The sequence below is a fragment of the Alnus glutinosa genome, chromosome 8 (genome assembly GCF_958979055.1).
Source record: "Alnus glutinosa chromosome 8, dhAlnGlut1.1, whole genome shotgun sequence".
Taxonomy (NCBI): domain Eukaryota; kingdom Viridiplantae; phylum Streptophyta; class Magnoliopsida; order Fagales; family Betulaceae; genus Alnus; species Alnus glutinosa.
Window position 1 is genome coordinate 304,724 of NC_084893.1, and position 27,647 is coordinate 332,370.

Sequence of the window (27,647 nt, forward strand, 5' to 3'; positions counted from 1 at the left end):
CTAAAAGGAAGCAAGCAAAAGCTTTGAGAGTTTAGTTTCAGTAGTGTTTGTCGCTGAGAAAGTTGCAACAGCTCAGAGAATTTGTACCGCTGTAAAGTTGTTTGATCAGTGGTAAACCTGTCCACATAGAACACCTGTTCAAAGTAAAACATGTTCCGCATACTATTAAGGGGTGACACCTATTTCACATTTCATCCTTTTATCTACGGAGGCTATAGTTACAAGAGGGAGAGAACAGCACATCACATGGTTGGAAATCATGTTTAAGACCATGTGTTGCAATGCCAAGAGGTTTCTCATGGAATCAGTTCCTGCGCTTGGGAGGTAGAGCATTTGGTTCCAAATGCCAAGAGCTTTCTGGAATGCCATATCTCCCAACTCCCGGTACTCGGAATGCAGGGATTCGATGAGAGAAACCGAGCATCTCTTTTCTGGAAGCTACATGAATCAGATCAAACCCATCAACTTGTTGCCTATGGAAGAAAGTAAGCCAACCCTTCACCTCTGTCAGCCTAGCTACTGTTATCACATCCCCCTCACATAAGTCTGATACAATTTGGACAACCTGACATTGGTGATTTTCATAATTAGAGTGCTTCCAATTGCTATTCCAGTTCTTGTACATTGCCCAAATCTCACCTTTTAGCGGGTAAATTCTGTAGGGTGTCTGGCCATTGCTTTTTTGGCAGTCGACTAAACAGGAGAACTGTGACATTTCAAGGTTGACACTAGTTCCACTGACCTCAAACATCCCGCATACAATTGGTAGCTTTTCCTTCTTCCAAGCAATCTCATGGTCAAAAGTGGGTAGAGCTTCTAAGAAAGTCACACATACTTGGCTCTCAGAAATCACATTATCTATTCTGGTGTATTGCCTAGGCAAAAAATCTTTTCCACTGTACAGAGCCCATACCTGACCAATGGCAAAATCGTTTGAAGACCAACCGGGCTTCAGGAGTTGCTCATCTGGATATGACTTCAAGGAAGGATGGTCTCCCAATGGATTAGTGCTAGAAAAACTGCCGGCATTCCAATTCTTTGGTGCCTTTGGGGAGTCAATCTCCTGAATCATAATTTCAGGTAAAGCCAACTGGTCAAGCTCAAACATCCCTTCAACAACTTTATCAATTTCTCCACCCTTCAACCTATATGCTGGGACATTATGAGAGAATACGTACAGATTTTCCGGAGGGATATGGAAAGTGACAGAACTCCCTCCAATTGTTTGTCTCTCAAAAATGTTTTTGAAACTGTCTACCTTTACCAAACATGCACCTTCTGAACCTAAATATTTTGAAAAATGTATGATTTCAACCAACTGAAATTTGCATCCTTTCACAGAACCAGGATTATAGACCCACTCATCAAGGTTCCAATCCTTATACAGTGCCCAAATCTCACCACTTTTTGGATAAATTTCAAATTGTTCATCTGTCCCACCACGAACCCATGAACATTTGTAGGATGGAACCATTGGCCAGCTCTCCTCATTATACAACTCTGGATTCAAATCAAATGACCCACAAGCAACAGGTAAGCCTGCATCACACCATCTTTTCTCGCTAACACTAACAGGGATTGGCTTTAACCATGTAAGGAGAACTGCTCCTGCAGAATTGGAATCAGACTCGAGCATACCGAAAGTTATTAGGTAGATTTGCTCTATATTGAGCTGCCCAGATCTGACCGGCCTTGAAATGCTCGGGTTTTCTATCATTCTCAAAGTTATAGAAGTCCTGACAATGGCTTTTCTGTGCCAAAGCTATGGAAGAACAAGATGAATTCTCCTGAAAATTCGTTGGTTGTGATGTTGTTGACGAATTTATACTGTCTCTAGACATATCTATGTCTGCTCCAACTTTCCCTTTAGAATGCAAGTCAGCAGAAACCTTACTGAGCGGTTGTCGACAAATAACTCCACCATGTTGTTGATCAACGTCAAAGTTTTGGAGTTTGAATTCCAGAGTTCCAATACCTTCTGAAAATATCGTCGTTGCTCTGCTGGTTCCACCCAAAGTTTTTGTTTCCTTACTTGCCATATGTTGACATAATAAATCTTTTACATTCAAAGATGCATAATCTTCTCTAATTGCAGCCCTTTCCAAATCATACATGGAACGCTTCTCATGGTTAGATAGAATGGAAAATGCGTCTTCTACAAGTTTCAGAGCCAATTGGGTGCCCAAGAACTTTGTCTTGATAGGTTGCAACAAGGCAAGGAGCCCCTGGTAGCGATTTTTAACATCAGAGAAGTTAGATGAAGGCGGAAGCTGAAGAACCCAGTAGTAATCAATTCCTTGACCAGAAAACTTGTTACTGGCAGCAGACAGTATGTCACAGACAGTCACCATTGAGTCAATGCCATCAATAGCTGAAAAAAGCTGTTGTGCTCTGTGTAAGTTATCCCTCGCACCACTATAGTCACCACTCATCATTTTTTGTTCAGCCTCTCCCTTTTCTTGAAGAGCCTTCGCCTTATCTTGATCCAAGTCTGGCATCCTCCAAATATCCCCAAATTCTGTGATTCCAAATGAGCCAAGTATCGATACTGCAATGAAAATCAATCTTTAAACCCCAGAAAACAGAAAATGAACATGGAATTTTATGAATCATTGCAACTTGCAAGCTTACCACAGCATTACAAACTTTAAACCCCACCAGGCTCCAAAGGATTCAAACACAAAAAGATTAAAACAAATGAAAAAAAGAAAAGAAAAGAAAAAGTAAGAGTAAGAACCAGTCTACATTGCCTGTCAGCAACCCCACGAGAAAAGCTTCCCAATAAGCCCAACTTCTTTTTTTTTTGTTGATGAATAAGCTTTTCATTACAACTAAACCAATTACACACAAATCAGCAAAACAACTGAACTACAAAGATACTACAGACAGTATCAGAACACCATAACAACTACTCAAACAAAACCCCACCCAACAAACAACAAAACACTGTTCTAAACAGAAAACTGCATGAGCAAAAGCCAAAACTCACGTGAACAGTAAAACTGCAGAAAAACCGAGCCAAGCTGATTCTACAGAATAAACCAGACAAAACTACTGGAAGGCAAGGACAAGACAGCATCTAACACAATCAAACCAAGATCTCTTCCTTTATACTACAATTTCTACAAAGATCCATATTCTCAGTAATCTTCTTGAATCTGCCTTTTCCCAGGACTCGAGTACGAACTTCCCAGAAGATTTTTTGCATCAGTTGCTCCTCTGTTTTGGGATGATTGCCATATTTAAGCTCATTACGGTTTCTCCAAATATTGTACACCGTAGCACTCAGCACCAATCTACAGATGTTAGCCTTGAGAGACTTATTCTTCCATTCCCGCTTTTCCAACTCAACCAGCTCCTCCCAGTCAGTTGGAGAATTAAGAACATTGCATTGAACTGTTCATGCCTTCCCTCCATATTCTCAAACAGTAGCTACAGTTGAAAAACAAACGTTGTCTGCTTTCCATAATTTCCACTCCGACAGAAAACACAGCTATCATCACCTTTATACCCCCACAGACTTCAACGCAAAGGGTCCTCCTAAACCTAATCCTCCACTTCTGCAAACAACCCACAGAAGGAAAAAGAATGAGGGTCGCCTTGCAATGTTCTCCCTCAATAACTTCCAACTCCTAGAGGCTAGAGTTAATACAAATGATCCCAGAGAGAACCAAAAATCGATTGAGTCCTAGAAAAGAACTGCAAAAAATGAAAAAGACGAGATTTTTCTTGTCCAAAACGCAACAGTAGAACAGAAATCTTAAACTGAAGTGCAATGCAAAAGAACCCAAAAAAAACAACAAAAAAAAAGTCCCATCAAAAAGGAAAGAGAAAATGCCTGTTGCAACTCAGGTGGAACCTACCTTTCTGATCTTCAAGCTCGTCTTCGATCTTTCTCGTCTCGCAAGTAAATGTAAGAGTACACAGCGCCCAGCTGTCAAACAGGGAATCAATGGAGGTACTCTGAAAATACCGCGCGGTAGCATTTGCTACAATTATTCCAATGGCGAACCATGCACTCCCACGTCATGGAAAGTATGGGTAAAAAATTTAAAATACGAATATAATTAGATTTTGTAGATTTAATGTTATATATGTTTTTGTCAATAATATTATATATAAGTTGTTAAATGTAATAATCAGATTGTTTTTTCCCCTTCAGATAGATTATGACAATCAAGAAAGGGAAATATATATATATCTCTTCCTATCGGTAGCCTGTATCATATATATATATATATATATATATATATATATAAAATAGAGGAATCACTCAAAACATAGCATAATATTTTGACAAGTGGCCTTTTAAAATGCAGACAAATGTCCATTCAATGTCAACAGGTGAGTTTAACGCCTTTTAAAATGCAGACAAATTCACTATTGTTTCAAAAACTGAAGCGGTTATTTCTTAAAACATTTAAAGGCAAAGGCTACGAAGGTGTAGATCATTTCAACCTCTACCATAGCAATTACAAAACCACTCTATACATCGAAAAACTGATTGCTTTCCATTGCTATCTTACTATCTTAGCATCTGATCTATCAAAAGGTACTCTCTCTCTGTCTTTGTACATTGTTGAGTTTTCTTTGTCTGTAGATTCTGAGGATCATATGTATTTCAAGATTATATGATTATTTATTTTTATTTTGCTTAATTTGTAATTTGTTGTGTTCTTGCATATGATTTTTTGTAATTATCTTTGTTACCAAATCAAGAATTCTAGTATATATAATAGAGGAATCAGTAGGAGGAATGCATAATATTGTGACAAGTGGCATCTTATTATTCAGACAAGTGTCATTCATGTGTTTAGTTATTAGTTCAACTGCTTCTCATTGAAAAAAAAAAAAAAAAAAAAAACGCTTCCAAAAACTGCAACAGAGGAATGCGTATTAGTTAAACGTTTCAAATGAGATTTTTGCAAACAACAAAATAATCGTACTAACTCTCTTTTGTATTTCGCATATATTGGCAAGAAGAAATATTCTCTACTCAAAGAATTACCCTGAACAAAAGTCAAACAGGAAAGGGTGAAGAAGAATGTAGTGCTTTTGCCACTCTTTTTACTTTGCCATTTTATATTAGTATTTCTCATTTTTTTGTTTTTTATTTTTATTTTCTGGGATTTTCTTCTTCCTTACCCTTTTTTCCTTTTGTAAATTTTACATTAAATTCAGTAAAATTATAGTGAGAGAGAAAGATTCCTATTGTTATTTTTTGTATGAGGTATAACGGTTTTTTAGTTTGCACTGTTATTTATTAGTTTTTTTTGTAATTGTATCATATTTGTGTGTAAATACAGTTTTTTTTTGTTTTTCTTCCCATAAAAATTAACTTTATCATAACTGCCATTTGTAAACACTTAATTGTAAACATTGCATACATAAAAACACTGTTACATATTTTTACCATTTGTTCAATATTCACGGCCTGTTTATTTCGGATCCGGCTTCCATGCTGTAGAGAAAAGTACCGGATATCTGCTGTAAAATAAATAAACGGTCCAGATTCATCTCCAACATATTTTAACTCAAACGACGTCCCAGAAAAACGTTTGATGAAACACACCTTAACGCCGTTTCAAAGGGAAGAAAAAAATACATCCACGTTGTTCTACAGAACCCAGACATAGGCACGCATGAAGCTGCAACTTCATGCTTCACGTCCTTTGTCAACAGAGCTTTTCATGGAATTTTCTTCCTTATTTACAGAAGTATTCACTTACTTACACCCGCCAAAAAGCCCTTAATACTTGTTTTCGTTTTGAACAACAGATCAATAACTTACTCAAACATGTCTACCTCTTTTATACTTGGTAAGCAATTCATTGACACTGAAGCTTTGCTTTACCAAGCCCAAAAATTATACTCTTCTTTTTTTGTTTTTCACTTTAATAAGTAGCTAACACAAAACCCATCACAAAGAAAAAGGAAATGAAGGAGATAATGATAAGAATTAAAATATAAAAAACTTCAATTACTGTGATTCAGAATTGAAGAACATAAAAGAGAGAGAGAAATCTGTCTACGTATGCTAGCTCAATAGCTCTCAACACCTCTCTCACTCTGTCACTCACCAATAAAAGGGACCTCTTCCTCTTCAGTCTTCCCTTTCGTCTTTCCTTCACATTAGCCTCTCTCTTCTTCCCCAACACTCTTCCTTTTGTTCCTTGTTATATAACTATATATATTTCAAGCTCAAACACAGAAATAAGAACCAACCCATAATATTTGTTTAGATTTGTTTACCAAATAGACTGAAAGATCAGAAAGAAGACGGGGTGCCCTCAGCAGGGTTTTCTTCTCATGGTTTTCTGCTTTCTACAAGTGCTTCTTGTCACACATGAATTTGCTAATCATGGCCTTTGATAAAGGGTATACCCAGCTTTTTGGGTATGATAATCAGGTCGTTCTTGAGGACGGGAAAACGGTTCATCTTTCTCTGGATGAGAGGGCAGGTTGTTTCTTGGTTTAAAATTGTTTGGTATGTTATATCATATATGTGTCTGGTTGTTGAGACTTTTGACTAAAATGGAAGGGTTACTAACTTGGAAGAGATTCGAAGACCCATTCCTATGTGTTAAAAGGAGCAAGATAAAACATGCAGAGAGTTTTAAGCAACTAAAGTTGGCCTCTACCGAAGACCTGAGATATGTAGTTTACGGGGAAAGTTATTGTGCCACTTCATGCGTGGCCTCTGTTTAGGTTGGGTATAACAGGGGACAACAGAGTGACGTTGTGGGTTTTGAAAGGAGGCAACGAATGTATTTTTTCCTTCCCTTTTAAACGGCGTCAAGGCGTGTTTTATTAAATGTTTATCTGCGACGTCGTTTGAGTTAAAATATGTTGGAGATGAATCTGGGCCGTTTATTTATTTTACAGCAGACATCCGGTACTTTTCTCTACAGCATGGAAGCCGGATCCGTTTATTTCTTTCTTCTTATCCGCTACTTCTCAATTTTTTCTTGTTCTTTTCATTGAAACTGAGAAAAGATCACAGAAAAGACATTTATTTTATATTATATTACTATTTTTCATCTTTTCCTTTTTTGTTTTTATTTTACGAGTGATGTTCTTCTGTTTTTTAGTGTCCTTTTTTGTTCTAATTTATATATTATTTCCTCGGTAAATTTTACACTAAATTCTAAAAATGATGGTGAGAAAGAGATTTACATATTTTTTTTTTGTTTTGGTTCTTATTTTTTGTTATAATTTATGTATTATTATTTCTAAAGTAGTTTCTTTTACGTTATATATGCGAAAAATTGTCGAAAGAAAACAAATCTATGTGACAAAACTTATTTTTATACCTATAAATTTCATTAGAATGTAAAAGAGAATGGTAAATAATCTGTTTGTTTGTCTTTATTTTTTTTGATTTTGTGTTTCAGATTTTTTGTCCTTATTTTTTTGTTTTAATTTTTATATTAATTATTATCTCTGTACTATAAGTATTTTCTCTTATGTTATATATGGAAATGATGATTGAAAGAAAAAATATCTATTTAACAAGAATTCTTTCTATACCTATGAATTTCATTGGAAAAAAAAATGTATGGAAAAGACAATTAATTTTTTGTTAAATTTGTATTAATTTTGATTGGGTTTTGGAAAATGTGTTTGCAGGGGTAGTGTTCTAAGAGAATGGTAAATAATTCATTTGTTTGTCTTTATTTTATGTGGTTATGTTCTTCAAATTCCTTTTTCTTTTCTTTTCTTTTCTTTTTTTTTGCCTTTTTCTTCTAATTTTTAAATTATTTTAACTTCTGTTCTAAAAATAGTTTATTTTACGTCGAAAAAATCTCTATATGATAGGACTTTTTTTTTATACTTATGAATTTTATTGGAACCGGGAAAAGTATATGGAAAATGAACTTCTTTTCTATATATATATATATTAGTATTTTTCAAGTTTTATTTTTTTATTTTTAGCTTTTTATTGTTTGTGGTTCTGTTCTTTTGTAAATTTGACAATAAATTCAAAGAAATAATGGTGAGTGAGAGAGCTACATTGTTTTTGGTACAGAGTATTAACCATATTAATATTATTAATAATTTTCGATAGAACAAAGCATTTTGTAGTTGAGAGGAAGTGGTATTATATACGGTTGGGATATGATGGATTGTTTTGTTGGTTGGGTTTTGTTTATGCTGTTGAGTTAAAATATAGGGACATGTACATTAAGCATTTATCCTCTAACTATCTCTTACCCATTTGTATACAATATTTGTTTTTTATTTTTATTTTTTGTTCTAACTTAAATATTATTTTGTATTCAAATTGATTGTTTTTTTTTATTGAAAATTTCATTCAATTTGTGGAAACGATGGTGAGATATGAGAGTTTCTTATATTATTTTTTTGTTCAAATTGCTTTTTCTTTTTTCTTTTTTCTTTTTTTTTTTTTTTTTTTTCCTTTTCTAAATTTTACATTGAATTCAAAGAAACCATGGAGAGAGAGAGTTTACATTAATTGTTGTTTTGAGTACGAGGTATGACGATTTTTTAATTTACATTGTTCATTGATTTTTTTTTCCATGTATAATACAAATTGTTAACGTGCTTAATTAATAGATAATATTGATTTTCAAGGTTTCATATGAACCAGAAAAATATATGGAAAAGAAAACTCTAATTTATTATATTATTATTTTTCTTTTTTCATTTTTTTTGTCTATATTTTCTATGGTTCTCTTATTTCATTTCCTCTCTTCTTCTTCTTCTTCTTCTTTATTTTATTTTTTTTTATTTTTTTATGTAATTAATATATTATTTTTCATTCAAATCGCTTATTTTATCTTTTGTAAATTTTACATTAAATTCAAGAAAATGATGGTGAGAAAGAGTTTCCTATGGTTGTTTTTTGTACGGGATATGATGATTTTTTAGCGTATTATGTTTATTGAGTACTTTTTTATTACTTTGTGTAATACAAAAAAGATAACACTATTATATGAACAGAAATTTCATACGAACCGGTTTGTAGGAAATTTCTTACGATCCACATATAAGATTGATATATGTCATTTGGCATGTGAGAAACATATGTTATTTAAATAGCATGTACGAAAAAAAAATAGCATCAATAAAAAAACATGTGCTTCTCGCATGTTTAAAGGATACGTGTCTTTTTAAAATGTGAGTTGTAGAAAATTTCTTATAAAAATTTTTTGTCCCTATTATATTATATTAGTATTTTTCAGTTTTTCATTTTTTTATCTATATTTTCTATGCTTCTCTTCTTCCATTTTTTTTTTATTATTATTATGAAACTAAAATTATATAGAATAATCCCGCAGATAGCACGGGTTACGAGCTAGTATATATAATAGAGGAATCAGTAGGAGGAATGCATAATATTGTGACAAGTGGCGTCCTAAAATGCTGCCAAATATTCATTTTAAGTTAAACGGTGAGTTTAAGTTTGTGTTAAAATGTGATAGTAAACTCAATCCCTATTTGCATGCTATAATAAAAAATTGAATCCCTATTTTTTCTCTAAAAAAAAAATAAAACCCCTATTTTTGTGTTAAACATGGATAACCCACCTCTTTAAAACGTTAACCCACCTCGTCATGCGTGCAGATTTATTCTATAAAACAAAATACTGTTTTTGAAATCAAATACAAAGGAAAAGATGCGACCAGTTTTTTTTTTACCTACTAATAACTGTATCTGAAAAATGTGACAAGTGTCCTTAAGTTAAAAACAACAGAAACTCTCTCTTCCCAAGACGTCAGTTTCGAATTTATCTGAAGGGTAGTTCTCGCCAAAATTTGCTTCTTATAGCAGAAAACAATTCAATGAACCAAAAACTTTCGTCCTTTCCGATGAAATTATGTTAAAAGAAGGTATTCCTTCTCTCTCCATTCCCTCTCATGAACATGAATATGTCTTTTATGTTTGTGAAATATTTGGTTGAGGTGTTTTTATTTGAAATGTTGTCTTCTTCTTTTTTTCATTTGTGTGATTTGACATATTTTTAGGCATTTTTTGTAAGTACTTTTTATACTTTTAAAAGCAAAAGAAGGAACAAAATTATTTCATTATTATGCAGCAAATGAACATAAATACTTTCCAAACACCAAATGAGATGTTAAGTGAAATATTTTATTTTATTTTATTTTGTATCCATTAAAAAAAATACTTTGTTTATTTTGCTTTGTATTTTTTAAATGTTCAAAATTATATTGATTTTATTAATATTGAAATATAATACGTATCACACCAATAATATCAAATATTCAAACTAATTGTCTATTAATATTTGATAATCATAATCCAGGTTTTATTCTTGCTATTCATTTAATTTAGGGAAAAGTACATATAACCCTCTCAAATTACTACTCAATTGTCAATGTACCCCACAAACTTCCAATTGTGTTAATATCCCCCCTTAAACTACCAAAAAATGTCAATGTCCCCATAAGATCAACAAAAAGACAAAAATAACCTAATTTTTTTTGAATAAGACAAAAATGTCCTCATAAATTCAAAAAATTAAAACTAAAACTAAAAAACTTACAAAAAAAAAAAAATAAATAAATAAATTATTTTAAAAAAATTAAATAAAAAACGAAAAAAAACAAATAAAAAGAACAAATTTTTTATTCTTTTAAAAAAAGCAAACAAAAAATAACAGAAATTTATTTATTTTTTTTAAAAAATAAAACAAATGAAAAAAAAAAAAACCAGTTTTTATTAAATTAAAAAACAAAAAAGAACAATTTTTTTAAAGAAAAAAAAATGAAAAATCAAAAAATAACTGATTTTTTTTCTTTTTTCTTTTTTTTAAAAAAACAAATGAAAAAAAAACCAGTTTTTATTAAATTAAAAAAACGAAAAAAGAACAATTTTTTTAAAAAAGAAAAAAAGGAAAAAAAACTGAAAATTATTATTTTTTTAAATAAAATAAATAAAAAACAGTTTTAATTTTTATTATTTTTTTGGAATAAAATTTTGTTATTTTCTATTTTTTTAATAATTCTTTTTTAATAATTTTATGAAGGGCATTTTTGTCATTAAGGGGACATTGACATTTTTTATAGTTTAAGGGGGGACATTGATACAATTGGTAATTTGTGGGGTACATTGATAATGAGGTGATAGTTTGAGGGGGTTATGTGTACTTTTCCCTTTAATTTAAAACCAATAATGTTAACATGTTTTAATTTATATTGATTAAACTGAAATTAAGGGTCTTATATTTTAATTCATTTGAATGTTTTATGGGATTTTTTTTTTCTTTTATGTGATGCACTTGATTTCCAGGTTTTCTTCTTGCTTTTTTTTTTTTTTTTTTTTCCCCTCTATACATCGTTTCATGTTAAACTACTCCTATTGGGACTATGATTTTAAAGTATTTTAATTTATGTGGATTAAACTAAAATCAATGGTCTTATATTTTAATTCATTTGAATATTTTATGGAATTTTTACCAATTGGTATGATTTACACAAATTTTTAGGCATTAATTTTTGGATTTTTTTTAAAATTTTTTTATTGAGAAAGCAAATGCCATACGTTATTTCATGGTGCCATATGTCAAGCATTTCTTTTTAAGTATAAAACATTTCATTAGAATTGTTGCTAATTAACGATTAATGGTCTATTAAGTTTTTAAACCAATTAAATGTTTAAACATCGCATTTGTCTGTTTATTTATTTCTTTTGCTTAAATTATATTAAACTAGATAAAGTGAAAACAAACTTTGTTTTTATCTTTAATCGAACAATTTATTTTTTTCTTTGTTTTTTTTTTTCCAATGACCTTTGGGCTTCTTCTTCTGCAAAATTGCAATGGCCGGTCTCTACTTAAGAATAATCTTTATATGAATTTCAAGATAAAATTTACATTATAAAATCACATTTCCTATTTATGGCTCTCTAATTATGCATTTAAACTTTTTATTTTTTAATTCAATATTGTAATCAGAATTACACATTGCGGTGGGTCAAGCTTTATTTTGTAATTTTTTTTATAAAAAAAATTCCTTGATTTTCAATCTGATGCTTCCTTTCAAGCTTTGATCACAATGCAATTTATGCAGATCTAGATTGAAAGACTTTGTCTTATTTTGTATTTATTTTTCTTTGTATTGTCATTTTCCGAATGTTCTTATATATATGGGTTTTAATTGTTTTGGAATGTAATAGGTATAACACCAACAATATTATAGATTCATATTCGTTGCCTATCAATGTTTTAATAAATGTACTTTTTTTTTATTATTATTATTTTATTCATTTTTAAATTGTGAAAGCAAATGCCAAATGTCATACGTCACTTCATGGTGCAAAATGTCAAGCTTCTCTTTTTAAGTATAAAACATTTCATTAGAATTGTTGATAATTAATGGTTAACAGTCTATTCAGTTTTTAAACCAATTGAATGTTTAAACATCGTATTTGTCTGTCTATTCCTTTATGTTACTATTACGGGAATAAATATTTTAACATGTTTAAATTTATATGAATTAAGTTTTGTTGGATAGATAGAAAATGACTATTACATTTGGCACATTAAATTTGTAAATTTAAAAGAATGCATATACGGCTAATATTATGAAAGTCTATATATATATATATATAAGAAGGATTGGGTGTGCTTGATGATGGCTATTATTAAAATATAAAATAAAATAATAAATAAAAAAAATAGTTTATAAAATGGATAATTATTTGTTTGTTAGTCTTTATCCAGTTCTTTTTGTTTTACACTATTTTGTGCATTACAATATTATGTAATTGTTCTCTTGAATTAAATTTAGTAAATGTAAATATTTAATACATGTGATTTCTTTTGCTTAATTTGAAAATAATTTGCAATAATCGTGCAAATTCTTAAATAATTTGAAGTCGTGTGTTTATACTTTTTTTAGTTTACGTCATTCAATTTTCATATCACAAATTAAGCAGAATATGTACGCTGATAATTATATAATTTAGTAATATATATAATGTTTTGTGAGTTACAGCTAACTTGATATTGCCCTTCATTTTGAAGGTACCATGTATACGATAATAAGAAAACAATATTCATAATATTTCGCTTCATGTTTAGTAGTTTATAAATTGTTAATTATTCATTATTTTATTACGGTTAGTGTGCGATTTTGGTTAATGTGCGATTTTCTTTAGTTGAAATCATTTTCTTTTAGGTTCCTTTAATCTATATTTTGGACTGCAGCATGGCAGACAAACATCATAAGAAAGATGAACGAGATCCCAACGGACGCTTACTCAGTCTGGTACGCTGGGCATGTTGCGAGAAATATGAAGTCCTCCATTTGCGTCCTTTCACGGTGAGGACTCCTAGCGTCAGTCGTGGGAGGGGACGACGTGTTCAGGCACATCGAGAGGGGATATTAGACAGGGGACTCGCTCATGTGTGTGCCTTTGATCCTAAGAGGGTAATATCACTAAGTCGCTACCAACACTTGTATCAAACGCATGAAGTTATTAATTTTCACCACATGATTGATTTGGAGTGTCAGGAAGAGACAAATTCACCACCGCCTGAGTCCTCCGACAATGAGGACGATCATGCTTGACATATTTCAATTTCTCTATTATAAATTCTCAAATTTCATGTTTATAGACTTGATAAATTTTATGTAGCATTTTAATACAGGTTATCCAATTTATAAATATTGAATACAAGTTATTCTAATGATGTGAGTGTACTATTTTGTTCTTTGCTTTTGTGAATTCCTATATATATGTGTAAAATGTCTATTGAATTAACATCTATATATGTTTATGTATTTTCATTCTTATTCATAAATTTTTATTTTGTTTTTAAAATTAAATGTAGCATTCTAATTTATTTATTTTTAAAACTACTTTGAATATTATTTATTACTTTCTAATTTTATTCTTATACAGTTTTAAGTAGTAAAAACCCGCGCATGACGCGGGTTACATGCTAGTAGTGTTAAAAGTTAAAACCAGCATTAAGTTGTTTTAGACTAACAAATTTAAGAGATATGATATACATCATTCTCTTGTGATTCTTATTATTCTTTTTATGGTTTGTTCCAAAAATAAGATTGGATCGAAACAAATGAATTGGATCTAAAATCAACACCATAATTTATAAGTTAAGAAGTTTCCCTTAGGAATTGATCTATAATTTACTGTGTTTTTAACATATAATATAATATAGATACCATTCTTTATTAGCAATTAGAGTTCCAAATGGAGAGAGAAGCAGCGACACCTTTGGGTTCAATGCCATTTGTATTCTCGTGTCGCATGAATAGAGAGAGAGAGAGAGAGAGAGAGAGAGAGAGAAACAAAAAAGAAAAAAGAAAAAAAAGGCGGGCGAGATTAATTTGGAGTGACAGCCATTAAAAATCGGTATAGTTAAAAGTATGAACACCAAAAACGTCCTCCAAATGCGCTCGCCTCTCACCTCTCACCTCTCACTACCTCCCTTTCTTTCTTTACAATTTAAATCCCCACAAACCAATCCACGCCATTACCAAACATTCTTCTCTGTCTGAACTGACCAGATTAGATTCCCATTTCTCTGCAAACAGAGATTTCCCATTTGCTCCAAAAATGCATTTCTCAAAGCTCGACGACTCGCCTATGTTCCGCCAACAGGTTCTCCATATGTTTCCCTTCAATCGTATTCTTGACCAATTTTTAGGCGATTTTATTTTTCTTTCTCTTAGAAATTGGCTCCTATTGCGATACTTGTCTAAATAACAAATACCCAGGTGCGAGTTGATTCAACGCTCGTATGGTGTGGTTTTAGATGCTAGCAGAGCCTTTTTTTTTTTTTTTTTTTTTTGTTTCCTCTAGACAAGTGGTTATTGGGATATGTCATGAAGGAATAAGGATGGTTTTGATGGGTTTAACTTGTTTGTTGTAGCTCACCAGGCAATGTAGCTTGTGGGCTTCTAGTCCAGGACAAGTATTGCTTTATCCAAAGCCTTATGCTTCATTGTCATGCTTTTACATAATTGTTTCCCTAAGTAAGAAAACCTAAAGCAGGGGGATGATATGTTCCATATAGAAGGTAAAATACGACCAACTAATGCTAAGCAGTGAAATAAAGGCACTTACGGTTTCACAAGTATGAAGCCCGGCGATTCTGTGTTTTTAAGTTTCTCTAACCTTCCCCTTTTCTTATGATATTGTTATGCATTGCATGTACCATGTGCGTCTGTGTTCTCTGTTCGTGCTAAAAGCTCTGAACTTACAGATTATTGTTTGGTGATGCAGACGCAATGCTTGGAAGAAAGTGCGGATTTATTGAGGGCAAGATGTTTAAAGTTTTACAAAGGATGTCGAAAGTATACGTGGGTTTTAAAATTTAATTTTCTACCCTGACTGTTCTACTAAACAAAATCACAGCTTTTCCATAGGCCTCATGGTTTGAAAGATCTATATGCTTAACTCTGTTTTTAATTTTCAGAGAAGGGCTTGGAGAGGGATATGATATGGACATTGCTTTTGCAAGTTCGCTAGAAAATTTTGGAGGAGGGCATTACGATCCTCTTTTTGTTGCTTTGGGAGGTATGTCCTTTGATTTCTTTTCTCGCCTCGGGACATGGCTATACAACTAAAGTCTTTTTGTGGTTTGCCAACTTAAGGCAATAGTTCCTGAAGATATATGTTGGCAGTTAATCAACATTTTCAGCCTATGTAAGCCATGCATTGCATTGCAGTGCTTGAGATTGGATTATTCAGAGATTGAGCTAAGACTTGTGTTTGTGCTTCATACTTTTAGGCTAGTGAATGAGCTTTACACTAGCCCTTGACAAGCGAGGCCAAGTTTGTCTGGATTCTTCTATGGCTGGTTGTTGTGTACCTTATTTCTTTGTTGTAGATAGTGCTGGTTTTTCGACTGCTAATACTACTAAAATTCTCCAAGAAGCATAGTAATTAGCTCAATATGTTTGTTTGCTGTTGATTCTGAGAAATTCATATTGGTTTTCTTAGGCCCTGTTATGACAAAATTCACAATTGCTTTGAGAGAAATTGGGACATCCAAGGAAGTTCTTCGGTCACAGGTAGTAACTCTTGGGCTTGTAATTTCAATTGTTAGCATGTTATCATCGCACTTCTAACCCCATTTCCGTAATGTAATCTTGTGTTGCTAACACATGCTATTTAAGTGTATGCCCAAAATTACCACTTGGACAATATTATGGAAGGATCCTGATGCCATTTATTGTTTATAACGTCATCCCTATCTCATAAATTCATTAAAAATTATCCGTCTTAAATTGTTTTACGGTGTGGGTATTTCTTGCAATGGTAGGTAAGTAGAGCAAAAGTAATTTGACAAGCAGCACTTTTATGTTTGTTCCAGTTACCTTCCACCATCTTACTTATTTACCTTTCCTTGATATGCTTTTCGAGAAGCGCATATTGCCAATGTAGAGTTGCATTTACTAAGTACCATAGGACAGATTTAGAGAAATATGTTTATGTGCTTTGTGGTGGGCTGTAGGGCTGAAAGTTGGGATTTTAGGGCAATGGATCATAGGACAACATCTTTTGAGTTTGTGTAAAGAATCTGGATTATAGAATGTTAGGTTTTGTATGAATAAGAGTTTGAAAAGATAGGGTTAAATGGTGATGATGACTGTTTCTTGAAGTAACAACTTGCAGGGGGTGTCCAGTGAGCCACCCCCCCCCTTTTCATTTAGGTGACCGAACCACCCCCTCATAGGGTGGTTCGGCCACCTTAATTTTTTTAATTTAAATTTAGTATTAATAATTAAAAAGGGTTAATTTGGTTTTTTCAATTGCCAAAGTGAGGGTATTTTCAAAAGATTATGGTAAAATGTTGTTTTTCCATCCATTCTAACGGTCAACGCTATCGGATGGGCTTTTTTGCCACAAAATGGTAGTTTGATGTATCAAAGTGTCACTTTGTGGGGCTTTTTTGAAAATAACTGCTAGTTGAGGGGGCTTTTTTTATATTTTTCACAAAATATTATTGACTTAATTAACTACCATGGACACGTGCTCTTGGACCAAAAAGGCGCCTTGTTTGGTTTTGCTTGGTCTTAGGCTTCCAAAGAGGATGTTTCTTCCATAACCAAGCAATGGTTGCGCCATCACTGTGTCCCAGGATATCAGAAATAGAGGCACTATTTAATTATTATTTTACAGATGCTTTCTCTGTATATTTGCTGAGTACAAAAGCTTATAGGATTATGGCCTTGTGGTCATCTGGATATGGTGATCTTAGACATGTACTGCTTGCTATTTTTTTTCTCTTGGATATAGGGAATCTGATAGTGCTTCACTGACCATCTTTAATTGGCTTTGCCAGGTAGAGCACATGCTAAATGATCGGTTAGTAAACTTTGTCAATGATGACCTCCATGATGTCAAGGTATAATTTGTTTACAATACGTGCTTTATATAATAATGACATGTTTGATCAATATCCGAGCAGAGTGATTCATAACATATTGCTTAGACAAGGGTCCCCCACCCCCCCTTCTTTAAGAACTGATTCTCTAATCCCACCCCTCCCATTGAGATGCCATACTTCCACTGGTTTGCTGTAATAGCTTTAGCATATGAATACATGCAATACAAATTTAAAGAATTTTATATTTCATTCTACAGTTAAATATATCCTATATATTGGAATTGCTCCTATACTTGGAAGATTTATAGATTTAAAAGGGAAAAAAAAAAATGTCTCATCTGCATCTACTTGACAGACCATAGGAGATGAGGGCCAAAGCAGATGCCTGAATGGCATTCTTGGTAGTTGTGTCTTGTGTTTCAAGGCAGCGGACACTGCAAATTGACTAAATAATTTCCCCATCTTTTTTCTTCTTGATTTCTTGGTCATTTGATAGTCTTCCATGACATCTCATCATGTTTTAAGACTAAGTAGTCATTTTTTGCCTACTAATATGCCACTCTCTTAATGACTAGCTTACACACAATAACCAACAAACTCTGGGATGGTGTTATACTTGAGTGTGGCATTCTCAAACTTGACATTGATCAGAACAGTGGGTAACCTGTGATGTTGAGGTGTCAGAGGCAACACAACTAGTGCATTTATGCAATGTGGCTAAAATTTTACCATGAGACAACACTGGGAAAATTTTCTTTGTTTATGTGTGTGCTTCTCTGTGCATGTGAGTATATTCCTTCCTTGGTTTTCAGATTACCCGGTGTTTGGCTCAACAGCATGTTTTCATTGCCCACCCATTGAAGTCGCCTTCTCTTATCTGCATCACATGTCTGAGCAAATTCAATTTTTCATTTTGCAATAACTAATCTTGTATTCATGCAGGAAGCCCGAAAGCGCTTTGACAAGACTTCCCTTACATATGATCAGGTGGGTTTCATTTCTGAAAAGTTCACAATAACATTAAACAAGTTTCACAATATTAGAATATTATATTCTTATTGACTGTTTCTTCTGAAACAATGTAATTCTTGCCTTTCGATTTATCTTTACTTTCATTAAAGACGTGATGTCTGCAGCCATGCAAGGTGCCTTTTACCCTTCATAATAGGGTCGTTTCTCTTCAAATTTTCATCTTCTTATGCAAAGTGGTTTTGTGACTATGATTATCTAAAGTGGTCATTTTTTAGGAATCACTGTATTCTTTGTTCATTGTTTAGTTAAACTTGTTATAGAATAACTAAAAATATGAATTGATTTCTTGAATAGCTTGGTATACATTTTGACATCTCAAGCCACTACAGATACCCCTGAATATTGAATATGCCAGTCAGTGGCAATATTTACGTACAATTGATTTTTGAGACTGTTTACTACGGAACAAAAACCACTATTTACAAACCAGTATAAAAAATGGAGAAGGAATTGCTAGAAAAGGACCCGACTCCAGTTTGATATATATATTTAATACTCAACTATTTTACAGGTTACTTTCCTCACAGGAAGTAGAATGACTTGATTTTTTTTGGATGAATATAGACTTTTTATAGCTCAATCTCAACAGTACACAAAGTCTCTCCAGTAAACACTGGAATCACATTCCCTACCCAGCAACCAAATTAAAAACACAGCAAGCAGCAACAACTACTACTGAATCAGCAAACCAGATCTCAAAACAAAGACAAACAGCAAAAAATAAGACACCCACACGAGCTCAACACAGAACCAAGCATTACAAAAGTGAATGAAGGTTCCAACAGTGAATAAGAGGACTATCCTTTGCCTCAATCTGAACCGTTTTCCTAGCCAAAATCCTGGATCGCACCTCCCATCTTATCTGAATGACTTGATTCCTAAGTTAATTCTCGTCTTACTAAATGGATAAATTTTTTACTCAACATCTGAATGAGTTATATAAGCCTTTGGAGGTTCAATTGAGAGTTGCAGAAGGTGTTCTAAAAGAAATTGAGGGCTGACTTGTATGGAGAATTATATGAAGTTGATGCTGTTGAATTCATACTTGTATATCTTATTTGTGGATATAATGCCAATTCTCATCTGTGCCACAGGCACGTGAGAAGTTTCTGGCATTGAGGAAGAGCACTAGGATGGATGTTGCTGCAGGCATAGAGGAGGTATATCCAACATTACTCTTATCTCTGACTTATAGTACTGTTCCTTCTGGCGCATATATTGATCAAATAATTTTCTATGGGTAACCGTTATCCTTTCAAATCTAATTTTGGTAGAGAGACATTCCAGGAATCGCGTGTTGCAAGATCTTCATTTGAGCAAGCCCGCTTCAATCTGGTAACTTATTTTTTACAAGGTTAATTTGATTCAAAAATAGTTGCAATACAGCAGTTAGGCTTACTAATATAGCATACGTCCATTCCCAGGTCAGTGTCCTTTCCAATGTTGAGGCCAAAAAGAGGTTTGAGTTTTTGGAGGCTGTTAGTGGTGTGATGGATGCTCATCTTCGATACTTCAAACAGGTCTATAAGATTACTATAAGATACCAACTGATTTAGTCCGTCTGTGGAAAAAAGACATTTATGCTGCTGCTTCTTTTACTTCTTTGCTTGCAGGGATTCGAGCTATTGCAGCAGATGGAGCCTTTTATTAATCAGGTTCTTTTATCAATAATATTTTCTCTATAACTTGAGAGTAAATGTGGATTATCTGGCATAATAAACACAGCGTTGTTTGTTAGTTAAAACTTTCAAGAAAAGAATCAAGTAGCTACAACAGACATCACGCCCCTCCTGTTTTTGACAATGCTAGCTCAGGATCATTTTTACGGCTTATCTTCCTCACAAATCACACAAGTACACTCCCTGGAAGATTAATCAAAAAATGGATATTAATTATTTTGTTTAGAATTAGATCTCTTCATCTATTTTGCTGGGCAGACTCTTGACGTGACACATGCTCTTGGTACATAACTTCTCTGAGGTGGTGGCAACTTGGCATGCGGAAGGCTGTTTAAGTATCTTCCTTTAGGACCAAATGCCTAAAAGAACATTCGAATACAGAAACCCATTAAGGAGATGGAATTCCTTCCTCTAAATATTAGAGTCTTAGGTCTCTCCTGCTTCTTCTCTTTCTACAATTCCTGACAAACAGCCAAAGGTTTTGAGCTTTGAAAGTCTTGCCTTTAATACCAAAAACCTTGTTTGCACAAGCTTATGGAAAAATCATTAATTGAACTTGTAAAATATATATATATATATATATATATATATATATATATATATATATATATATATATATATATATATATCAGCCAAGCATTCTTCTTATGGCTAGATCCAATCTCCAGGTCCTTTCAAAAATGGAAAAAGGAGAACTTGCTTTACTTTTTGAGAACATCCTGCCATCTTTCTCCTTTGTAGTGGATAACAGCAAGATGCTTAATAAACTTATAGAAGTAGATGATTCAATAGTTCATGAAGCTTTAAAATGTGAAAGAACTATGGGGTGCACTCAAGCCCTATAGTTGATAGCGAGCCACCATAGTAATAAGTCGGTAGCATTACTAACAAGAGTTCCTCCACTTGGCATTGAAAAGACTGCCACAATTTTTCCAATTTCAAAGAGTTTTCAGATGCCACTTTTTATGAGGGAATGATTGGCACAGGAAAAATCTTGACATTGACAGGAGAACAACTTCTCCAGCTTCACAAGATAATATTAAACTCTCCCTTTATCTCCAACCTCTCAGTCACAATATTTAGCCACATGGATTAGGAGTGGATGATGGTAGTCTCTTATTAGTGGCCAAGATTTGTTTTCATGGTTGACTAGCAGCAACAAGGTTCTCTTCCAGGGTTTATATGTTTTCTTTCTGTTCACTTTTATTGTTTTTTTTTTTTATGGAAAAATGTCAAAGTTCAGTTCTGTTGTGTCAGGTTTTGGCTTACGCACAACAGTCAAGAGAAAGCTCTAACTATGAGCAGGAATCTCTCAGTGAAAGGATGCGAGAGTACAAAAGGCAGATTGATCGACAATGTAGGCAGTCCTTGAATGTCTATCATGGTGCTTCTAATGGAGATGGTATGCAACCTTTCACTAGGACATCACATAAAGTGATTGAGACAGTGATGCAATCTGCTGCACAGGGAAAGGTATTTTCTGACGTGTTGTTTATTCACTTGTCTTCTACATGCTTTTGTTAATGAATGTAAGTAGCTATATGTTTCCAGAACAATTTTTTTTTTTGTTTTTTTTGTTTTTTTTTCTTTTAAAGTTTCTTTGTTCTGCATCTCTATAGCTGAAGAGTACAAATTTTCAGGTTCAAACAATTCGACAAGGATATCTTTCAAAACGATCCTCCAACTTGAGGGGTGATTGGAAAAGAAGGTTTTTTGTTCTTGATAGTCGAGGGATGCTGTATTACTATCGCAAACCATGGAACTGGCCATCTGTAAGTCACTAGCCAGAAGATAACTTATGATGGTTTGAACTTGATATGCTTTCTCTTCTTGTCTTCCTTACAGCATGTTAAATGTTGAGAATACTGTTTCAGTCTGGGAGTCCAACTTCTGCACATAGGAATAGTTCATCTGAAGGTGGTTCTGGGCTTCTAAGTCGGTGGCTTTCTTCTCACTACCATGGTGGTGTGCATGATGAAAAGTCTGTTGCACGTCACACTGTGAACCTGCTGACATCAACAATTAAGGTAGATGCAGAGCAGTCGGATTTAAGGTTCTGCTTCAGGATTATTTCACCATCAAAGAACTACACTCTGCAGGTACTTTTTCTAAATTCATTTTTAACATATAATTAGCTTTCTCGTTATTTAATCTGATGGTACTAATATAACCTTACCTTTATTCTTGCTTAACTCATTGGCTAGTGAGTTTATTTATTTATTTTTTCCTTTTTTCTTTTTTCTTTTTCACCATTTATTTGCTTGGCAATGCAGGCAGAGAATGCACTGGATCAAATGGACTGGATTGAAAAAATAAATGGAGTAATTGCTTCCTTACTGAGTTCTCAGGCGCCTGAGAAGGTAAATATTCATAATTTTGCAAACATTTGCGTTTCTATAGTCATTGTAATGATTATAAACCCATTATATGTTAGGGTCTGTCTACTTGGCCTTTGGAAATGGATGCTCATTGCTCCACCAGTGAGAGTGATTCATTAGAAAGTTCTCCTAATTTTGATCAGACAGCTACTGTGGGACATACATCTAAGAAATTCCCCTGTAATAATCAGTTACGTGAATCTAGAAGTTTGCGAAATCATAAGAACATTATGAGAAATGGGAAGCCAATTGATGTGCTCAGAAGGGTGCGCGGGAATGACAAATGTGCCGATTGTGGCACACCTGAACCAGATTGGGCATCCTTAAACCTTGGTATTCTTATATGCATTGAATGTTCTGGTGTTCATCGTAATCTTGGTGTACACATATCAAAGGTAAGTTGTCCAGGCTTGCATTGAAAATGTTACCTCATTTAATGTCGCAAGATTATTGGTCATGTTCACTGCAGTGGTTCTAAATTGAAGTTTGAGGCTAGGCACTATGAACCTTTGTGTGTGGCCCAAAATCTATTTGTAAAATTTATTTTACTAAACACACAGAAGGATCCTGCCTCCAGCACTATTATGTGGAAAATGGCAGGACCGATTAGGGTTTGATAGTGGGAGTATGGGGAAAAACATTGGGGCTTTTGTGGCTTTATATGAAAGTTCTATGTCTGGTTTAGTTCACAGTGAATAAATAGGTTTGAAAAAAAAAAAGAACAACAGATTGAAAGAGGCAAATTAGAATAAAAATGCGAGAGAACAACCAATCCAAGCTAAACTTATAAGCTGTGAATCCCCAATAATCTCCCATACACTCCAATGAGAGAATTTCATCAACAGCTTGAACGATATTAAATCTCAAGCCTATGATAAAATATATCAGAACTGTTGTTTTGATCTAGCTATATGAAACCAAAAGGACAAAAGTGCACTAATTTTTTTACTGCTGCAGTAGCATAACAATTAAATACCTGAAGGACTACCATGGGCTCACTATCCCTGACTGAAATGTCTTCGTAATTTTTGTTGGACCCAGAGGCCTTGTTCTGGGCTTCTAAATTGGATATTTTCTTATCTAGGTAATTTGTGACTCTGGCTCCAGCATCTTCATATGAACAAATGCCCTAGTAATAAAAAAATCTAACAAATATAGTAGGCCATACATATTTCAAGCTTGAGAGTATTATTCCTGAACAAATCCTAGTGTGTTAACTAAATAATCCAGGGGAAGTAATTTTGAAGGAGTTGGACTTGGCTTATTTTTTGTCAGGCTTCATCTCAATTGTGTCTTATACACATTCTCATTAATGATGTTATGCTTTCTTCCATTCGATCATTCATGAAGCTCTTGCGGATAATTTGTGATGCAGGTAAGATCATTGACACTTGATGTAAAAGTCTGGGAGCCTTCTGTCTTAAATCTTTTCATGTCACTGGGCAATGTCTATGTAAACTCAATTTGGGAGGAATTATTGCATTCAAAAAGTACTTTTCAGGCTGATGAAATGCGTAAAGGGTATGTAATGCATAACTTGATTCAACCGAAACAAATTTGTTTGTATGTTAATATGTTGCTAGTTCTTTTCATGTAGCGTTTCCAAGTCTGATAGAAAGGACCTGTTTCTTCTGAGAAAACCCAGACATGATGATCCTATTTCAGTAAAAGAGAAATTCATTCACACAAAGGTAATTCTCTGACAATTTCAGTTGTTCGGCCTATATACTGTTAAAAATGGCACATGGCTAGTTACTTTTTGCGGAGCTGCTTAAGTTAGAGTACTGTAGTTATATTCCATTATAATAGCTTACACGTTTAAACCTCTGCAGTAGTCTCTCAAAGCAATGGAAACGTGATTCCTGATTAAGTGACCCTCCGTATTGTTCACTCCCTAGAGGACATTTATATCTAAAAGAAATTACATCTGAGATCTTTAAGAGAGACACAGAATTTGGAACATCAAGTTGATCATGGATTTGTCTGATGCCAAACCTTGTGAGATGACTAATTTTCTGGTCTATCACTTCCATGGCATTGGCATATGAGTGTTATTAGCAAGTTTCCATACTTGCCTTAAGCCCTGTCATGGGCCCACCGCTGGAATGTGGTTTAAGTCTTCAATACACCAATATATCCGTGTCTTTTGCTTGTGGCAAGAGTAGATCTAGGAGAAGTAGATATGAAAAAAAAGCTAGCTATAAGCCAAAAGAAGAAGAAACTTGAGAAAAAATCTTGGAAGTTCTCTTTTCACTCCATGTTTCTCCTTGAAGAGACTTTTCCCACTTCTTGAAGAGAAAACTTGCTTCAAAGAAAACAACATTTAATCATTTATAATGCTCTTAGAGCCGATGAATCACCAGGCGGCCCCTTTAGGGACTGTGCTTGACCAGTTTGGCTCCAAGGCAGGCATATGGAGTCTCTACCAGGTCTTTGGACCCCACCCAATGCAGGGCCCATGTAGTCCACCTGAGGGCTAAGCAGTGCCTTTGGGGTCTCTGCCCTGTGTCAAGTATGGTTGTAGTGCCCTGATGAAAGGTACTTCATTTGTTGTATTATTCTTTGTTTCAGTTTGTAAACTTTTTCCCGCAATCTTCTGTGTTGCTCAGGGAGAGTTAAGAAACTGCATTTGTAACTTGATTTTAACACTTCTGGGTGTAATCGATGGATAAATGTGGACGTTATTCCTATGCTATTATCAGTACCAAAAGAGTTATCAGTATTATCTGTCAACATTGTGTGCTTTTTTTGGCCTATGCTCTACAAATGTGGATTGTTAATTCTGTTGCCTCTTTCAAAGGTCATGGTTACCTACACTCATTTGACTTCTAAATTCTAATCCATCCTAGTTTTTTTCTTTCTTTTCTTTTTACTGTTTACTCTAGATAAATAGATAAATCTAGCGTAAAGATGCTGTCTTCACTCATTTTTTTCGTTCATCTTTAATGTTTCTCTTCCTCTGTGAATTAGAATTTTAATTCTACAGACTGATTACACCACAACTTTCATCTGGTGCGCATATATCTTCATAGTTAATGTGCATATTAATATTCTGTAACTTGTGACGTTTAATTATGGTGTGCTCTCAAAAAATGTTCATTATTGGTTAGAAAAACTTTTCTATGGTAATAACCTGATAGGTTTTGTCATTTGAGACGTATAACTGATGTTTCCTCTAATTGCAGTATGCAGAGAAGGCTTTTGTTCGCAAGATTAAGGACAATCACCACCTCCTTTCAGTGGCAGAACAGGTGTGGGGATGTGTCCATGCTAACGACAAGAAAGCAGTTTACCATCATATAGTCAATTCTGAAGCAGATGTCAATGTCATTCATGGGCAAGCATTAATTAGTACGTCCATACCTTTGGCCAAAGTAATGCATTTGGAAGAGCAGGAAAGCTTTGACCACAAATTTGATTGCATTGCAGGTAATTCTTCGGACAAACCCTCCTTAAGTAGTTCGAATTCGAAACGTAAAAGTGAAGATCAGCTCACGGAGAACAGACTAGAGGGCTGTTCTCTGCTTCACCTGGCCTGCCAAACTGCTGATATTGGCATGGTGGAGTTACTATTACAGTATGGTGCAGACATAAATGCTTCTGATTTGAGAGGTCAGACACCACTACATTATTGTATCGCCACTGGCAGATCTGTAATTGCAAAAATTCTTCTTACAAGGTAATTCCTTGTTTTCTGCTTCGTGCAATTGCTGGTCTGTTCCACTGTTGTCAGTTCACATCAAACTTTTTATGTCTACAATATTATCTGCAGGGGAGCAAATCCGCGAGCTGTCGACAGGGAAGGTAATACCCCTCTAAAGCTTGTATCAGAATCAAACTTCGACGGTGATGTCCTTGCTCTCTTAACAGAGAAAATAGATGGCAATGATAATTAGTAAGAGCATAACTTATGTAAACGTACTTCTCAAATCTGAGAAACGGTTCCCTCTAGAGGGAAGGGCCAAAAGTTGTCCAGATAGAGCTGGCAAGTATGGCTTACTAGGTCATGTGTATATTAATTCAGTTTTCCGCTTGAGGGCTAATATAGGCTATGTTAATCAGGAAGCTTGAAGGTCATTGTAACAAGGTCAGGTCGACTTTTGTATATAACTACAGTTTTTTTAATATTTGCTAGGATGAGGAGCTTCAGTTCAATCATGTAACAGACCTAGGGTTTTACCAATTCTTTCTTATATTTGGGAATTTGATTGTAATGGAAATGACGTAATTTTGTAGAATGAAATGGTATTTAGATTGGTTCTGTAATGATCAATATGGAATGAAATGGATGAGCTGTATTGAATTTAAATGAATTACAGTAAGTTGATTCGAGGTGCTTGGCCTGAGTAATTCTAGGAGTACATTAAGTGTCCATTAACAAATGAAGTGGCTTTTAAAATCACCATTTGATCAATCACACGCCTAATGGTGATTTTAAAAAGCCATCTTATTTTTTTATGGACACTTAATGTACTTCTAGAATTACTCGCCTGGCCTCCCAGAATCGAGTTTTCTTACAACTTTAGATGGGCTTATTTATAAGGACTTATCTCAACCACCCTAATTTGACTCACCGACGCTAATAGCCCAACAACCCAAACCACTATTATTAGATCCCTTACAAATTCATGGAGCCCTCAAAATATGCAAATTAGTACTTCCAGAGACAACTCATATATCATGAGCGAAAACTCCTATTTCCTTTGGGAGCCACTGAAAATCTCATGAATCATCATCAACGACGTTGATCGGTATCGGTAGTAGAAGATGAGTATGGAGGATGTCTAAATTATCACTGATGTAGATGAATATGAAGTAGAATCAAATTCCCATACATTGATCATCTCGTAATATTAATAGAATTGTACCTAAAAAGAACACGGTTATTAATTTAAGGGTGTGCATGGGATGTAAATGCAGTTATTTACAATATCTGCAGCCGTATCCGCAAAATGCGGATATCACTTTTAAATATCTACATTCGCATCATGTTTTTATTAACCACATTTGTACAGATATTACGGTTATTATCCGCTATTTGCATATTAGGTAATTAGCATATTTTAGTCTTTTGAACCTTCTTTGGGTCTTATGATGGCCTATTTTAAAAGATTTTGAAAATAATTTTGGTCAATATTTAATGTTTTGGCCTTGTTTTAATTTTTTTTTTTTTTAAGCTCTAATATTTTGATTTCACATGCTTTTGTCTTT

The 27,647-nt window shown here is 33.9% G+C and overlaps 3 protein-coding genes across 5 annotated transcripts; 1 reads left to right on the forward strand and 2 right to left on the reverse strand.

Moving 5' to 3' along the window:
- Positions 1-80: 80 nt before the first annotated feature.
- Positions 81-1,633, reverse strand: LOC133875021 (uncharacterized). The gene has a single exon (XM_062313000.1). The coding sequence runs from the start codon at positions 1,472-1,474 to the stop codon at positions 305-307; it is 1,170 nt and encodes a 389-aa protein (XP_062168984.1). The 5' UTR covers positions 1,475-1,633; the 3' UTR covers positions 81-304.
- On the reverse strand, positions 1,623-4,212 carry LOC133875019 (uncharacterized). 3 transcript variants are annotated; one of them, XM_062312997.1, is made up of 2 exons: positions 3,864-4,212; positions 1,623-2,548 (listed from the first exon to the last, which is right to left on the reverse strand). In XM_062312997.1, the coding sequence occupies exon 2, from the start codon at positions 2,496-2,498 to the stop codon at positions 1,623-1,625; it is 876 nt and encodes a 291-aa protein (XP_062168981.1). In that variant the 5' UTR covers positions 2,499-2,548; positions 3,864-4,212. The 3 variants fall into 3 exon arrangements, with proteins under 3 accessions (XP_062168981.1, XP_062168982.1, XP_062168983.1); XM_062312998.1 differs by having other exon boundaries at positions 1,623-3,560; XM_062312999.1 differs by lacking the exon at positions 3,864-4,212 and adding an exon at positions 2,990-3,772.
- Positions 4,213-14,363: 10,151 nt separating this feature from the next.
- Positions 14,364-26,702, forward strand: LOC133876541 (ADP-ribosylation factor GTPase-activating protein AGD1). The gene is made up of 19 exons (XM_062314830.1): positions 14,364-14,613; positions 15,238-15,314; positions 15,431-15,531; positions 15,958-16,028; positions 17,303-17,365; positions 18,290-18,334; positions 19,474-19,539; positions 19,667-19,714; positions 19,804-19,899; positions 19,993-20,034; positions 21,316-21,531; positions 21,699-21,830; positions 21,933-22,157; positions 22,332-22,418; positions 22,493-22,831; positions 23,812-23,957; positions 24,034-24,127; positions 25,622-26,115; positions 26,209-26,702. Exons 1-19 carry the CDS (start codon positions 14,569-14,571, stop codon positions 26,330-26,332), a joined length of 2,511 nt encoding a protein of 836 aa, XP_062170814.1. The 5' UTR covers positions 14,364-14,568; the 3' UTR covers positions 26,333-26,702.
- Positions 26,703-27,647: the final 945 nt, after the last annotated feature.